This window comes from Rhinolophus sinicus, chromosome 3 (assembly GCF_057876585.1).
Source record: "Rhinolophus sinicus isolate RSI-liver-muscle chromosome 3, RSI-T2T, whole genome shotgun sequence".
NCBI lineage: Eukaryota > Metazoa > Chordata > Mammalia > Chiroptera > Rhinolophidae > Rhinolophus > Rhinolophus sinicus.
This window is the reverse complement of record NC_142503.1, coordinates 23,392,848-23,408,438: the sequence shown is the minus strand read 5'-3', so window position 1 is coordinate 23,408,438 and position 15,591 is coordinate 23,392,848. Positions and strand designations below refer to the sequence as shown.

General features: G+C 37.7%; 1 protein-coding gene across 4 annotated transcripts in view; it reads right to left on the bottom strand.

Moving 5' to 3' along the window:
- The window catches only part of SPEF2 (sperm flagellar and cilia associated 2), a 162,010-nt gene extending 147,846 nt beyond the window's left edge, over nucleotides 1-14,164 (bottom strand). For all 4 annotated transcript variants that reach the window (XM_088796483.1, XM_088796482.1, XM_088796480.1 and 1 more), the window contains exons 1-2: nucleotides 14,039-14,164; nucleotides 2,982-3,084 (exon numbers count right to left, since the gene is read on the bottom strand). In XM_088796483.1, coding sequence (XP_088652609.1) covers nucleotides 2,982-3,084; nucleotides 14,039-14,096 — 161 coding nt within the window. In that variant the 5' untranslated portion in view covers nucleotides 14,097-14,164. The remainder of the gene's footprint in view (nucleotides 1-2,981; nucleotides 3,085-14,038) is intronic.
- Between the last annotated feature and the right edge of the window lie 1,427 nt (nucleotides 14,165-15,591).

Here is a 15,591-nt window from a genome sequence, read left to right as displayed (position 1 = left end):
TCTCACCTTTATCAGAGAATAACTCACCTTTAGAATGGAAGTATCAGATTCTTTTGCCCAGAGGCCTTGCAACATAGTTACTGCTCAATGGAGGCCTACTATTCTAGGCAGTCAAAAGCTAAGGAATGCTTGACTGGGAAATATCAAGTTAAAACATTACGGACTCAGAGAGAGGCTTTCAGAGCGGCAGATTAAGAATTTACAAAAATCCATTCTGCCATAAAGGCAATAAGAAAACAGACAAAATTGTAAAAATCAACTTTTTCATAACTCTAGAAATTAGCCCAGGGCTTGAAACAATCCAAGTAGCATTTATTTAACAAAATGAAACTTAATCTCAGTGAAAACAGAGAGCTTTTGGTCATTTTTACTTGCCCAATTTCCATTCCTTTCTTCCCAGCTCCATGTAACCTTAAAACCCAGCAACTCTGTGTTGACAAAAAAGGGGCCATATATTAAACCTGACAAGTTCAGGAGTAGGCCCCAATGGCAGACCCTACAAACTCAGAGACTGAAATTAACCACATAGGATGGTCTGAACATAAAACCCCTTCACTAAAATTGGGTCATGGCCAGTAGTCACATGTTGGCCTGCAGCTTCCTTGACAAAGGTCAATCAGAACTTTAAATGAGCTTGTCTACTTGCACCAGAGCACGAGGCCACAGAACCTCTCACTGTTAACTTGTTCCCAAATACCATTTCCATGTGCTGTAAATGTTAATTATTAATTAGCATGTACTCACTCACCAATGTAAAAGAAATTATCTTATCCAATCCCAGAGATTTCCTCGCTTTGCTTTTTCCCACCCCCTTTAATCTGCCACCAATGGATTTTATGTAATCTTCCTTACATCTCCTCCTTTGATTCTAACGTATAAAATAAGCTGCACACCCACTATTCTCCAGAGCATTTTCTTAATCCACTGAGATTTTGCTTCCTGGCAGTTGTTGCCAGTTTGGCTCAAATAAACTCATTAAAATTCTCTACAGGTTTGGACGTTTCTTACGTCAAAACTTGCAACAGTGGAAGCTGTAAAAACCAGCAGTCTAGCAGCCATCTGAGTAGACAGACAAATTTAAATCTCCTCAAAAATAGTTTAAAATAGTCAATGAACCTTATAATCCAGCAATCTTGCTCCTTGGTATTTACCCAAAGGAGCTGCAAACGTATGTCCACACAAAAAACCTGTCCAGGGATGTTTATAGCAGCTTTACTCATATTGTCAGAACTTGAAAGCAACCAAGGTGCCCTTCAGTAAGTGAATAAATAAGGAAACTGTGGTACCTCCAGATAATGGAGTATTATTCATCACTGAGAAGAAAGGCGATAACAAGCCATGAAAAAACCTGGAGGGATCTTAAATACATATTACTAAGTGAAAGAAGCCAATCTCAAAAGGCCGAATACTATCTGATTCCAAGTATGTGACATTCTACAAAAGGCAAAACTATGGAGACAGTAAGATGATCAGCGGTTGCCAGGGGTTGCGGGGAGGAAGGGATGAATAGTCAGAGCACAGACGGTTTGGGGGCAGTGAAAACACTCTGTGTGATACTGCAACGGTGGATTCACGTCATTACACGTTTGTCCAAACCCATAGAATGTACAACAGCAAGCGTGAACCCTCATGTGAACTATTTACTTTGAGTGACGATGATGTGTCAGTGTTGGTTCACCAATCATAACGGATGTACCCTCTGGTGGGGGACACTGGTAATGGAGGAGCCTATAAACGTGGTGGGCAGGAGGTTAAAGGGCAATCTCTGAATCATTCTCTCAATTTTGTTGTGAATCTAACACTGCTTTAAAGAAATAAAATTTAAAAGAAAACAGGCAAGAGATTTGAATAACATTTCACCAACAAAAGTATACAAATTGACTAATAAGCACATGGAAAGATGCTCAACGTGACTAGTCACTGGGGAAACGCAAATCAGAATCACATCAGATACCAGGATGGCTGTAATAAAAAAGGCAGGCTACCACAGCTGTTGACGAGCACTGAAGAAACCGAATCCTTCGTACATCACTAGTATAAATGTAAATGATGCAGGCGCTTTGAAAAGCAGTTGGGATGTTCCTCAAAATGTAAACACGGACCACACAACCCAGCAATTCCACTCCTCGCTATATACCCAGGAGAAATGAAAGCATTTCCACGTAAAAACACAATGTTCATGAAAGCATTATTCATAATAGCCAAAAAGTGGAAAAAACTCATATCCATCAATTGATAAATTCATAAGCAAAATGTGGTACATCCAACTGACATTATTCAGCAAATAAACAGAAATGAAGAAGTACTTATCCATGCTACAACACAGATGAACCTTGAAAAGATCCTAAGTGGAAGAAGCCAGTCACAAAACACCACATGCTGTGGGTACAAAATTATAGAATAGGCAAATCCATAGAGACAGAATGTCAGTGGGCAACAGAGGCTGGGTGTGTAGATAGTTGTGAACCATACTAAATATGTAAATATACTTAAAACCACTGAATTGTATGCTTTAAAATGGTGAATGATGGTATATAAATTATATCTCAATATAGCTGCTAAAAACAAAAAATATTATTATTATTATTATTTTACTATTAAGTTCTATTTTATATTTTTAAAACACAAAGAAAAACACTAATTGGCTGTACGCTGTTTCACTTCTTCTCTTAAAAGAAAGCAGGACCAATTAACAAAATAAGTAGTAACCTGGCCTAAAAATGCAGGAGTACAGAAGAGATTAAAGTGAGTCCCTTCTAAGGATGAGGTCTTGCTGCAACCATATACCTTTCTGTGCTCTGTACTCCTGGGAAATGAACACAGGAGGAAGCAACAATTTCCAAACCAAAGGACTCCTTGGCTGGTTTAGGTTTAAAGGGGATCTTGAGATTGATGATTCGTAAAAGTTAATTTTGGAGGCTAAAACCATCCAAATGCCAAAGGAATTGAATTTTTTTAAAGTGAGGAATAATCTCACTTACCTCCTGTCTGAAAATTCTGAAAAATCATCCTGGAGTTCAAACTTGTGCAGAACTTCTCCAATTAGATAGCCACTGGAAAATGCCTTTGCAAAGGATTTGGGACCTGAATTTTCAAACAGAGAGATTCAAAAGTAAATATCATGTTGCACCTAGAACTTAACATATCTTCATTATGTATTTATAGAGTAAAACTCCATAATTTAACTTGAACACAAAATGCCATGAAAATACTTCTAGAAATATCTTTTAATAACCAAGTAAAACGATGGAAGTTTAACAGTAGACATCTTCTAAAGATTCCTGAATAAATATATATCAATTCTTGATGACGCATGAAATTTTGAAAGAAAAGACATGTCTGGTCAAATGAAAGTAAAACCAATAAAAGGTATAACCTTAGATTTAAAAACAAACCTTCAATATATTTTATAAAATTACACTCTGATACCTTAGTTAGCAATACAACCTATAGATGATGATAGCATAGTATTCTGGCCAAGTCAGGTACAATCTAACTTTTTTTTTTTTTAATTTATTTTTTAAATTTATTGGAGCAATCTAACTTTTTAAAACATTAATTAAGACTCAATGTTAATCTTTTTACAATGGAAATTTTACAAAAATCATCTGCACCTTCTTAAATAAAGCCTACTGAATAGAGTCAAGATGTGCCTAGGTGGTTCAAGGGGGTTACTCGGGTCCAGTTGTTGTTCTGTGCAATGATGAAGGTAGTCCAGACGGAAACAGTCTGTGCAGCCAGAGACATCCATGTTGGAAACTGGCTCCTGAGTTTCTTATCTCTAGAACATATGGGACGTATCTATATCTACTTGGAGAGCTATTTTAAAGATTAGAGGTCATGAATGAAAATTCTTTGGTGCCACACGTGCCTCATAGGAGGCACCTAATGATAAGGGCATTAAAGAAAAGTGTTAAATAGAATTTGCTTTCTTTGAAAATGTTCTTAGTTTGGGGTCACTTGTATTTTTTTTTTTTTTTGTAATGAAGTGAAGGATATAGGGTAGTCTGGTTTTCAAGGATGAGACATAAAATTGATGCATAAAATAAATTGTATTATCATAGAACAAAGCCAGCTCTCAAATGATTTCAAAATCCTCAACATGTTTCTATCAGGATCCTTTAGACAACAGCAGCCAAAATACTGTATATCATTGCAGTTCTCACACACGCATTTGTACCAGATTGTCCTCTATTATCTATTTGACTAATAATAAGGTGGCCAATTGAATAGGAAGAAATGTTGGAGTTGCAGAACTGATGCTTGGCGAGTGGCTGCAGGGGTGGTGAAGTGAGTTGCTCCGTAATGGCCACTGCGCAGAGACCTGGCTCATTGGACTACACACTCTCATAGGAATGAGACTCTTGAATATCTGACACCAGCCCACAATTTTGCCGAAAGCTTTTCTAGTATCTGTTCTCAAAATATTTTATACTCTTAATAATACCCCAATTCTTACATTGAATCAGTATAATAACAGAGTAGTTAAAAAGAGATGTCAGCTATCCCCATGGATTCCATTTACTCAGAGTGAGCTCCTGAGCTGTCTAGCGTTAGAATCTATTGACTATGCCTTCTGGCATCATACAGTAATCATCTTTGAAGCAACTGAGATCCAAATGTCTCCTGCCTTTAAAGGGTAGAGATGTTCCATCTCCTCCTTCTGAGTCACTGATGCATTCTCCTTCCCTCAAAGACCTGCCACTGCTGGCCACCAATGCTGTTCCCTGGTCTCAGCTGCCACCACTGTCTTCATGTGCCATCTAGGCTGTTCTGGACGGCCCTTGCACCTCTTCTTCCTGTGCTGTCCTTTTTTCTTTTCCCCCCTTCTCTCTTCCCTTGCCCATCCCTATTTTTCTCTTAGTTTTTAAGTAGCCGTTGTCAAGACTATGAATTTCTATTAATCGTCTAGAGACTATATATAGCTTTGCATTCAGTAGCTATGCTGTATTCAGGTAGTCTCAGTCCCCTTCCCACTACCTCTGGATTTCTCACTGTGCCTGTTGTTCATGTTGACTGAATGCATGAAGTCTAGCCCTTGAATAACTGGGGAATAACTACTACCGTGTTTCCCCGAAAATAAGACCTAACCGGAAAATAAGCCCTAGCATGATTTTTCAGGATGACATCCCCTGAACATAAGCCCTAATGAGTCTTTTGGAGCAAAACTTAATATAAGACCCAGTCTTATTTTCGGGGCAACACGGCATATTCTATTCCGTCACTCTCAATATAGCAGGCAAACAGTCTGTCATAAATCGTTTGCTACAAAAAGGTCACTAGAAAAATAAAATCATAATCGACTTCCTTTGAATTGGCATGTTTTAATAAGGCAATTCAGATATGGATAAAATAGAGGCAACTATAAATATAAAAGTTAAAGAAGAACAGTAAACACTTATTATTTCATTGTTAAATAATTTACTACAAATAATCAAGTAAAAAAACATCTATCTGCACTTTTGTATGCAGAAGACACTTTAGATTTACTATGTGCTACATGGTTGAAAGAGAACAAAGCAACAAAAGGAAAACATGTACAAATAAAAGAGAAGAAAAAAGAATACATGTAAGAAATTAGACATGACAAGAAAAAGATAAAGTAAAATATATAAGCTAGAAATATAGAGATTAAAAAGTATGAGAAGGCAGGTAAGAAGTCGAAGAGAGAAAGGGAGAGAGTTGGGAGAAGAGAAACAGTAAGGAAAACAGAAAAAGCAAACAAAAGCTTATTTGTTTTCTCCTTGGTTTATCACATTTTTCTTCTCACAAAATATTCCTGAATACCATGACTACTTTCACGACGGCCACCTCTGTAAGATAGTTTGTACTACCAACTGGAATTTCCTATGGGAAAGAAGAAGTGGGTTTGCTCTGAGACAAGGAACAATGAAGAATATGAGGAATAAAAAACCATGGGAGTCCAGTGATGATCTCAGGCTGAGCTCAAAAATGATTACATCCCAGATAAGGTTGGTCAGCAACAACTCAACCGTGCCTCCAATCTCCCGATCCCCATCACTAAGGTTTCCTTTGCTGAAATCTTTTATGTGGGCCTTTATGAAAGGTCTATATTAGGCAGGGACAGTGGGTGAAATGGCCCTGAGCCAGCTGGAGAAAGGACATACAAGGTGTGATAAAAAAATGTGTTGAATGTTTAAATTAAAAAAAAATGATTATAGTAAAATACACATTACCAATAATCCCCTTAAAATACTCCCCCTTCACTTCGAACACACTTATCCCACTATTCTTGCCACTTTCTGAAGCAGTTCTGGAAGTCCTCTTTCATGAGTGTTTTTAATTGCACTGTTATGGCTGCCTCGATGTCCTGAATCGATTCAAAACATTTACCTTTTGTGGTCCTTTTGACTTTGGGTAAGAGCCAGAAGTCACACAGTACTAGATCCAGTGAATAAGGTGGATGAGGATACACCATAATGTTTTGACAGAAACTGCTGTACCAGAAGTGACGTGTGACATGGAGAATTGCCATGATGAAGGAAGAAGTAAAGACACTCACGAAAGAGGACTTCCAGAACTGCTTTAGAAAGTGGCAAGAAATGATGGGATAAGTGTATTTAAAGTGAGGGAGAGTATTTTGAGGGGGATTAATGGCAATGTATCTTTTACTGTAATAATTTTATTTATATTTAAACGCTCACCGTATCTTTTGATCACACCTTATAAAGGAGATATGCCTTCTACATTCCAAAATGGTAACGAGGAGAGCACAGACTCTGGAGGAGTCGTCTCTGGGTTTGACTTCTTGCTCATTTAGACACCACTACATTTTGGGCAGCTACAATGGCCTCAGTTGCTCATCTTTAAAAGAGGGAGAGAGATGAGTTTTACCTCATGAGAATTGGTTTGAGAATTAAATGACATAATGCATGTAAAGTACTTAGCATCATTCCTGGCATACTTTAAGGGCTCAGTGACAACTTTTATTGCTCTTATTACTGCCTAATTTAAGACAACAGGTCACATTAATTAGACAATTCAGAAGCTCAATAATACATCATCAATGGCTCAATACAGTACAAACATTATTATTTAAAGGTAATCCAATGCTCAGAGAGCAAATATTTGACACTGTCCTTAAATTCAGATACAGGCCCACCCTTAGGGCCAGATAAGCTATAACACTCCCACCAGAAACACATATAATCAAACATAGTTGATTTCTATAGCCCATTTCAGTGGGAGAAATAAAAACTAAACATAGCATCACAGCATTTCTGGCCAAGTTTTGCCAGCAAACAAATAAAGAAACGTTTGGATTTTGGAATTGTAGAAAAGAGGCGGTAGACCTGTCCATTCTATGGCCTTCATCCTTCTTTACGAGAAGAGCAAAGGTCTAACCTGCATTGTCAACCACATTTAAAATGCCAAGCAAATTCACTTTCATTTGAGAAAGAGAAAAACAGCTGCTGATGCCTGGGAACTGGCTTGGCCCCATCAGGCCTTGATCTTTCTAGGAGCTGGGCCAGCACTCAGGGGTAGGCCTTGGCCTTCTCCTGCTCAACATAATCAATTTCACAGCACACCAACACCAGACAAGGCCACTCTTTGACCCTCACAGAGCAAGATGAAAAAAAAAATCCTTCTGTAATTATGCTTGTGCTCAGACGAAAAATGGTATTGTCCAAAACACAGAAGTGACTAAACATCTCCTGATCCTGGCCACTACTGAGTAGTTGCAAGGTCTTCCTGGATAAGATGTATTGAGATGCCCAATCATAGAGATGCCTATGCCCTACGCTTCTTGATAAGATCCAACTCAGAGCAAAGCACTGCTTCCTTGAACCCTCCTCAAACAACACCCTCAGTTCCCCATGGTATGTGTTCTCTACTGTCGGCAACAAGTCAATAAACCCAACTTTGTTTAACTACAGGTGTATCCTGTGGCCTTTGGCGGGAGCACATTGACAATTTCTTTTCCTCCAGTATAAGAATAGGATGACCAGTCTCCTTTGAAGACTTACTTTATCAAAATTCTCAAGCTGTACTATTTGAAACACAATCTCTGTATTATTGTAACCTTCTCTAATGGTTTAAAATTTGGATGACATTCTTTTCTTAGGACTTCATATCTTAAAATTTTGACACTGATTTACATAACAGCCTTCTGCTCTTAGATTTGCTGTCTCAATTTCTAGTCAATGGAAGCCAAGTTTTAATCAAGGAAAATTCTCCTGAGCTAGCCAGAAAATATCAAAATCTGTTATATTCCATGAGAATCAATATATTTCCTAATGACCCCGAGGGATGAAGTATGAGAAAATGTGTGGTTTAATGACGCCAAGTTAAAAGAGGAATGAATTAAAAGTCAGCAGACCCAGAATCTACTGCTAACTTGTACTACCTAGCTGTATAACCCTCAACAAATCTCTAACTCTATTAGGTTGGTGCAAAAGTAATTGCGGTTTTTGCAATTATTTTTAACCTTTTAAACCGCAATTACATTTGCACCAACCTAATATCTGATTTAATGACCTCATATGCCAAAGAAGAATTAGATGTCAAGATCCTTTTTCAAATCAAAAGCTATACGATTCTATGATATGGTAAGGTCACAGCTCACCACAATATATTACAAAATGCATATAAATGAATACTCGATAGAATATTTTAATATCTCTATTTTTAAAATAAAATTTGATACTTTTGAAAAGGTCTTAACATAAGACCTAATCAATGAAATATAGTTAATGCACAAGGGGACCCAAATAAAGAATGCCCCTGAAATTTGGGACAAATAATAGAAAAGATCACTCTCTAAAACAAAAACTACTAAGAATTAATATAATAGAACAAAATTAGTCACCTATGGAAACCAACTTATACAAAAAATAATTAACAAGGAACATAGACGATCTGTTAAAATTCATAATTCATCTTTTTAAATATTTTATACATCATGTAAACTATAATCTCTGGATGTGTTAATTAACATTATTCAGAATAGAGATTTGCTGTAACAAAAGAAAAATACACAATATTGTAATATCAGAAGCTTTTGTACTAGTACTAACACTGGAAAATAGCATCAAACAGTATGGTTTATCCAGGAATTGCTGGAAGAGGAGGAGGAGGAAGGAATCTTATAGAATCTAATCTAATCTAATCTAATCTAATCTAATCTAATCTGTCACAGCTATGTAGATATAATATCTCTAGAGCAGGTAACTAAAACACATCAAATATTAGCTTGATTTGAGAGTTATTTTAAAATGTCTAATTTCTAATTGTCAATGAGCAATATGATTTATAAATTTGATCTTCTCTTGAGTGGACCAGCCCATTAAAATGGTGTATAGTGTTCAATTGCCAGTATAGGTTATTCTGCTATCCTTTTCCTCATGATGAATTGGTACCCTGGTTTGTAAAATCAGCAAAATGTAATTTCAGTTAGTATGAAACGATTCCTAAGAACTTGCTTAAAGTAATAAAACAGCTTCTGAAATCACAAAGCTGAAAATCAAAGTATCCAGCACGACCTTCTCGAGATGAACAAATTCATAAGGTTCAGCCTAAACAATACTCTCCTTTTGCCTCACTCATAGACTTTCATGTAATAAACAATTATTTACTAAGTGCCATTATGTGACAGGCACTCTACTAGGCACTAAAGTGAAACAAAGACAAATAGTCGAAATAATATTTACTGAGTATCTTGATACAGTAGACGTCAGGCACTGTGGTATATATTTTCCATTTGCAATCTCATTTAATACCCTCCCAAATATATAGCAATTCTTATTCTTACCTTTCAGTGTATAAAATTGGGACCTAGAGATTATTATTTCTACTGTGAATACTACACAATTTCCAACACAGCCACGCCCAGAATCCAAAAGAACACGGACCATCTTGTACATCCATCTTTGCAAAGAATCTGATTGGTTCAGTACATGGATTTAGAAGGCTTCTACTCATTTATGGAGCTGTTCAGTAATTTATGGAGATATGCTGAGGCTAGTTTCTTCTTATGGTGAATTCATAAGTTTTATAAAACAGAGGCAATACTTATTCTTGAAAATAACAAGAGTTCTTAATGAATTTTACAACAAATCCTTTAGTGACATTAAGGTATTATTTTTCATTACAAAATAATTTCATTACAAAAATAATTGCTTGAATTTCAGATGTCATTTTGTTGACAAAAATAACTGCTTGAATTTCAGATGTCATTTTGTGTGGAGTAACTGTTTGCATTCTAAGCCATCTCATTAACATATACATCTAAGCATTATTTTCCAGGGGCAATGGTCTGGTTAATGAGCTAACTGAAGATCCTTAACTTTGGAAGCATAGACTTGAGTCTTCATACATTGAGACTAATCAAGTCTCTGGTGACTCCAGAAACCTCCTTCCATTAAGTGGAAGGAGATTATTTTCAATTGATCATTGGCATTCATTTGCTCTACCGCTGATATTCAGGGTAATCCAGGCAACACAAAATTCAATGTAATATGCTTTATCCCAATTGACTTCTGCTTTGCAGAATTATCCAGAAATCAATTGGCTTTAGCTGCCTCTCCAATGACTGAACCAATCAGCCTCATCAAGGCAGCAAATGCACTCCCTTAGCATTCTCATCCTGTTTTCTTTGTTCCAGCAAACAACATAGAGATGGAATCACTTCTAAACAAACATTAACAAATGCACCTTTGGCACTTAATCATTTAGGAGTTAGGTTACGTCCTGTAAAGTTATAACATGCCTCGGTGGTTGAATTTCTGTACTTCTTGTGATTTCAAATTGAACAATAATCCTTATAAAAGGAGCTCGCATGAATACAATTGGAAGAGCTGCATTGAAAAAAGTATATTCTCTAAGTATAAATTCTAGTATAACAATATAGTGCCCAAGAGCACAACTTCTAGCTGTGTGACCGTGAACAAACCCCCAAGCTCTCCCAGCCCCTTTCAGTCACCTGTACATGTGGGACAATGCCTCTTAGGGATTTCTTGTTTGTTTTTGTTTTGTTTTAGGATTAAATAAGAAAACCTAAGTAAAGGGCTTAGCACAGGGTCTGTGTAAGTGCCTAAGTGCTCAATAAGAGGTAACTTTTATTATTATTATTCTTTCCTTTATAAACTTCGTTTGAAAAAATAACTATGTCACCCCCCATAATACTTAGTTATAAGGTTCTTACTAAAGTTCAACTAAAGTGTTAAACCTCGTTTTCTCCTATTTTGTCATGTGAAGTTTGATGTTTATTGTTTTTTTGTTCGTAATGCTGTATTGAATTTTCCTTTCAAATTATGAAGGCAATACAATCAACAAGCCAAATGACACAGATGTATAAAGAAAAGCCACTATCTTCTCCTTCTCCAGAGTAACTGACACCAATACACTGGTTTATATCCTTCCACACTTTTATCTATACTTACACAAAACCACAATAAGAAACTTCACGTATATGTCAATAGTCCAGTATATGTCTCTCCACACATTTCTCTATGCTCATACAAACATATATACGTACATGTATGCATCTGTTTATTTCTTAGTTGGCATAAAAATGGAATTATACTATTCATAATAAACTATAACTTTTGATTTTTTTCTTCACAAAAATACATGAATATTCTTTAGGTTAAAAGTTACAAAAAATAACTCATCTTTTCTAATAACTACATAACAATTCATAGCATAACTACAGCTCCATTTACCAAAGTATTACACTACTGCAGAATATTCAGATTATTTCCAATTTTTTCTTTTTGCCCCCACAATCCATGTAGCAATAACCATCCTCGTTTCAAATATCCTTACATATCGATGATTTTATTTTTGTATAGTTTCAGATAGTTTCTGAAAAGTGAGATTAAGCATTTATTATATCCCAAGTACTATTCTAAATGCTTTACATTTATTATCTCATGTAATAAGTGAGGTATTATTATTACTCTTGTTTGAATATGATGACATTTAGGTAAATAACTTGCTCTAGCTTACAAGTTAGTAAGTGGTAGATAAGTGATTTCAACCCAGGAAGTCTGGCCTCCAAGTCCTTGCTCTTAACAGAACCCTTATCCAGAATTGGCCAAATTAAATATATGCGAGAAAGAAACAAAAATAAATAAAAGAAAAAAAATGGAAGTTGCCAAATTACTTTCCCCAGAGAATGCACCCACTTAGAGTCCTTCCCTGATGGTTTCTATAAACTATTCAAAGTCTACCATTGTAAATCACAGAACCACAGAACTGACAGCTTATCCAATGCTGGGAACTATCAACTGGCAGTGTGTTTTCTTGGGGCATAGATCCTATCTTGTTTCCAAAGCTAGTGAAGTGTTTTTCCTATAGTCTGAACAGTCTTTTACAATATGGAATCTGGTTACCTTGGGGACTGTCTAGACTTCCCTAAGCAGTTGGAACCAAGAAATAAATCTGCATTTTTAGCGAATGGGATCCAGAATACTGTAGCTGTTTCTGCTAACAGCTTCCACATTTACACTTCAGGAAAGCAGACAGTGGGAATTTTCCATTTATAGCTTATATTGTTAAAACTCTTACTTAAAAAGTCTCCATTCTTTTAATCTTCACAGAACGAAGTAATTCTTCCTGCTCCTCTCATAGACAAAATTTTAAAAACTAATTACAATTATAATGTCATATTACTGTTTTTATGTTTCTCATTAATTTAATTTACTTTTCTCAAACGTGTTTCAATATGTAATAGACTGGGCTCTTGAGTAAAGGGTGTGGTTTATTACTAAACAAGTAAATGATCCAAATTGAACTCAGCAATCTGTAATTGCTTTTCATTGGAAGAGTATAACTTTAGGGCAGGATATGCCCTATGAGCCTCAGAAGCATTTGGCTCCTATGGTGAGAAAAGAATAAGAAAAGAAAAATGCTAAACATAGTCCTGAGGTCGGCATCCATCGTATTTTGGTAGAGAAAACAGAGACACAATGGGATGATCACAGAATCCTGGGAAAGAACTGATTGCAATTTCCAGGGAGTGTGTGGGTGGTGGTTTTCTTATGCCTCAAGAAATGCAGCTGGAAGTGTTTCGAAGTGATAATAAACACTTCGCCATTTCAGAAACACTACTGATCTAGTAAATACTATGGATAACCTAAGGTTAGGTTGGCACTACTGTCCCTGTGGTAGCAAGCTGGTATTATGCAAGGATGCTTCTGGGGAAACAGACTGAATTGATTTGGGCTGAAAACCTCTTGCCTTGAGCAAAACCCATTCCATCTGAAAAACAAACTCCTGTTGAAGAAACAACAGAAAGAAGTTGAGATGAAGTACAGTGCTGTGCTGGAATTACTTGATTGTCACAGAAGTTGACGGCATGTAAAATTACCTCTGTGGTTGGGAGATTTAGAGACTTTGGGTGGCAACTTCATGTTTGGGATAAAACCAAGTTAGTGAATAAAGTCAGCTTTGGGCAAAAGTAAACAGTAGTCAGAAATAGCTAATATTTGAAAATTTTGAGCTAAAATTTGTAAATGTTAACATATTCTGCAGTAACTCATTTCACACGCACCCTCTTCTGCTGGCAGTTAAGTATGGAAAGTATGTTTGGATCTATTTTATTCTGGAGGAAACGTACTCAGAGAAGGCACTGAAACTTGTCCAGGAGCACATATCTAGGTAGTAGTGCGGTCGCTGGCTTTAAGGCTTCATATTTCATTGGCTTGCCAGCACACCATGCTTCTGAGAATGTGCAAAGGGCAATGTCAGGGCCAGACTGTAGAGCCCAGCAAATTCCTCTCTCCACAGAAGCGGGGAGCCCTCCCTAAGCCCTCTGATTGCTTAGAACCACACATTAGGTCAGAAACTGCAGAGTTGGACCCACCGGGAGTGGCAGAATGAGGATGGGAGAAGCCCTGCGGTGGCTGGAGTGACCAGGAGGGGAGCCGCTGGACGGGCCTGGGGCGCTGCTGGGCCCCTGAAGTGCCCCACCTGCGCAGCTCGTGCCATCCCCACCACCTTCCTCTAGCCCGTCGCGCCCAAGGCTCCGCTTCCCGCTCTCCCCTAACCACTATCCCCAGGTTGTGTCACTCACTCACGGTCTGGGACACCTTCAACTCTTGATTGAGCCACTGACACAGGATCTCCGACATGGTTCGGCCTGAGCCTTCCACAACAAGCAGGGAAACCAAGCCCACCAGTTCGCGTCTTCCTGTTGCCAAGGGCAACCCGTTGCTAAGGAAGCGTGTCCAGGCCGAAGCTAAAGGAAAGGCTAAAAAAGGAAGGCGCCAGAGCCTAGCGCCGGGGACAGAAAATCGTGGCCTGCCACCTGCTGGCGGGTGTGACTGGAATGTGTGCTAGGTGGGGGTCGGAGCCTGGTAAGGGGCCCGAAAAGGTAGCGAAGAGTGGATGTGAGGAAGGGGCGAGGCCCGGAAAATTATGGACTAGGCAAGGGGTCTGGGATGAGCAGAAAGAAAAAGAGTCTTGATTGAAAGGGAATTTTTTTTCTTCCTGTTTGTGTTTTGAAGAAACCTGTTGAAGATCTCACTCTAAGTCAGCAGTTTTGTCATTGACTTACAAGTTGTTGGTTTTAATTGCTATGTCTTATGGGCCACCCTAGCAAGGACAGAATGTGTCTTATTCATTTTAGAGTCCCAGACTTGGTATCCCACCAGGTGCTCTGTCTTTTAGTCCAGCTTTAGCAAGAATCCTGCTGGGTCAGTTCAGCGAAAATCCCCCACCCTCCATATCTGATCAAATTCCTCATTCCTCAGCCTTGATATGGGATCTGCCTGGCCTGCCTTCAGCAAGAATCCTGTCAAGTCAGTTTAGCCAGAATTCTTCTGACCCCTGATATAATCCCTCTTACTCCTTAGCAATTTTCCATCCACTGACCCCAACCCTAATCCTTGGCAATAAATCCCCACTTCCTGTTGCATTCAAAATTGAGCTCCGACTCTCTCTCCCCTACTGCAAAACCCCCAGTGCAGTAGTGCCTTCAATAAAGTGTTCCTTCTCGTTTTTAACAAGTGCCAGAAAAAATTTCCTTTAACAATTTCTAAAATTTTAGATGGAATAATAGAAAAAAATGATATACATATTATATACCATAATCTTATAGGTGTAAAATAATGTATATATGCATGCCACAAATATAAGTAATTTCTCCCCGAAAAGCCTGGATACGCCAAATTATGATTCTTTTAAACTGTAGGAACAATAACAGTAATGTTCTACTAGAACAAATGCCTATTAAAATTAACCTGAAATTGATCTGTGTCTCTGGATTGGATAAAAGTTTAGGACCAGTTCACTGTTGGCTTTACTTTTAAATCTCCCATCCATGCGTTTCCTGACATCTGGCACAGCAGGCCTGACTACGGTGGGAATTCTGACAGAGATTTATTGACAACAGAATTGGGGCCTGATGCATTTGATATGTCTCACCTTAGAGTTACCCAAATCTGGAAGATTATAAAATTCTAAAAAGCCTCTGTAACTTGGGGAATATATCCTATAAGGCTGTTGGCACTGGAAGCAAATCATCTCTGAAAATGCTTCTAAAGGTAGGATAGGTGCCTAGAAATGGCCTCCGAGGCACTCCTGCTTTTTGTCATCCTAGTAGCATATTTAAATTGATGACTAGTG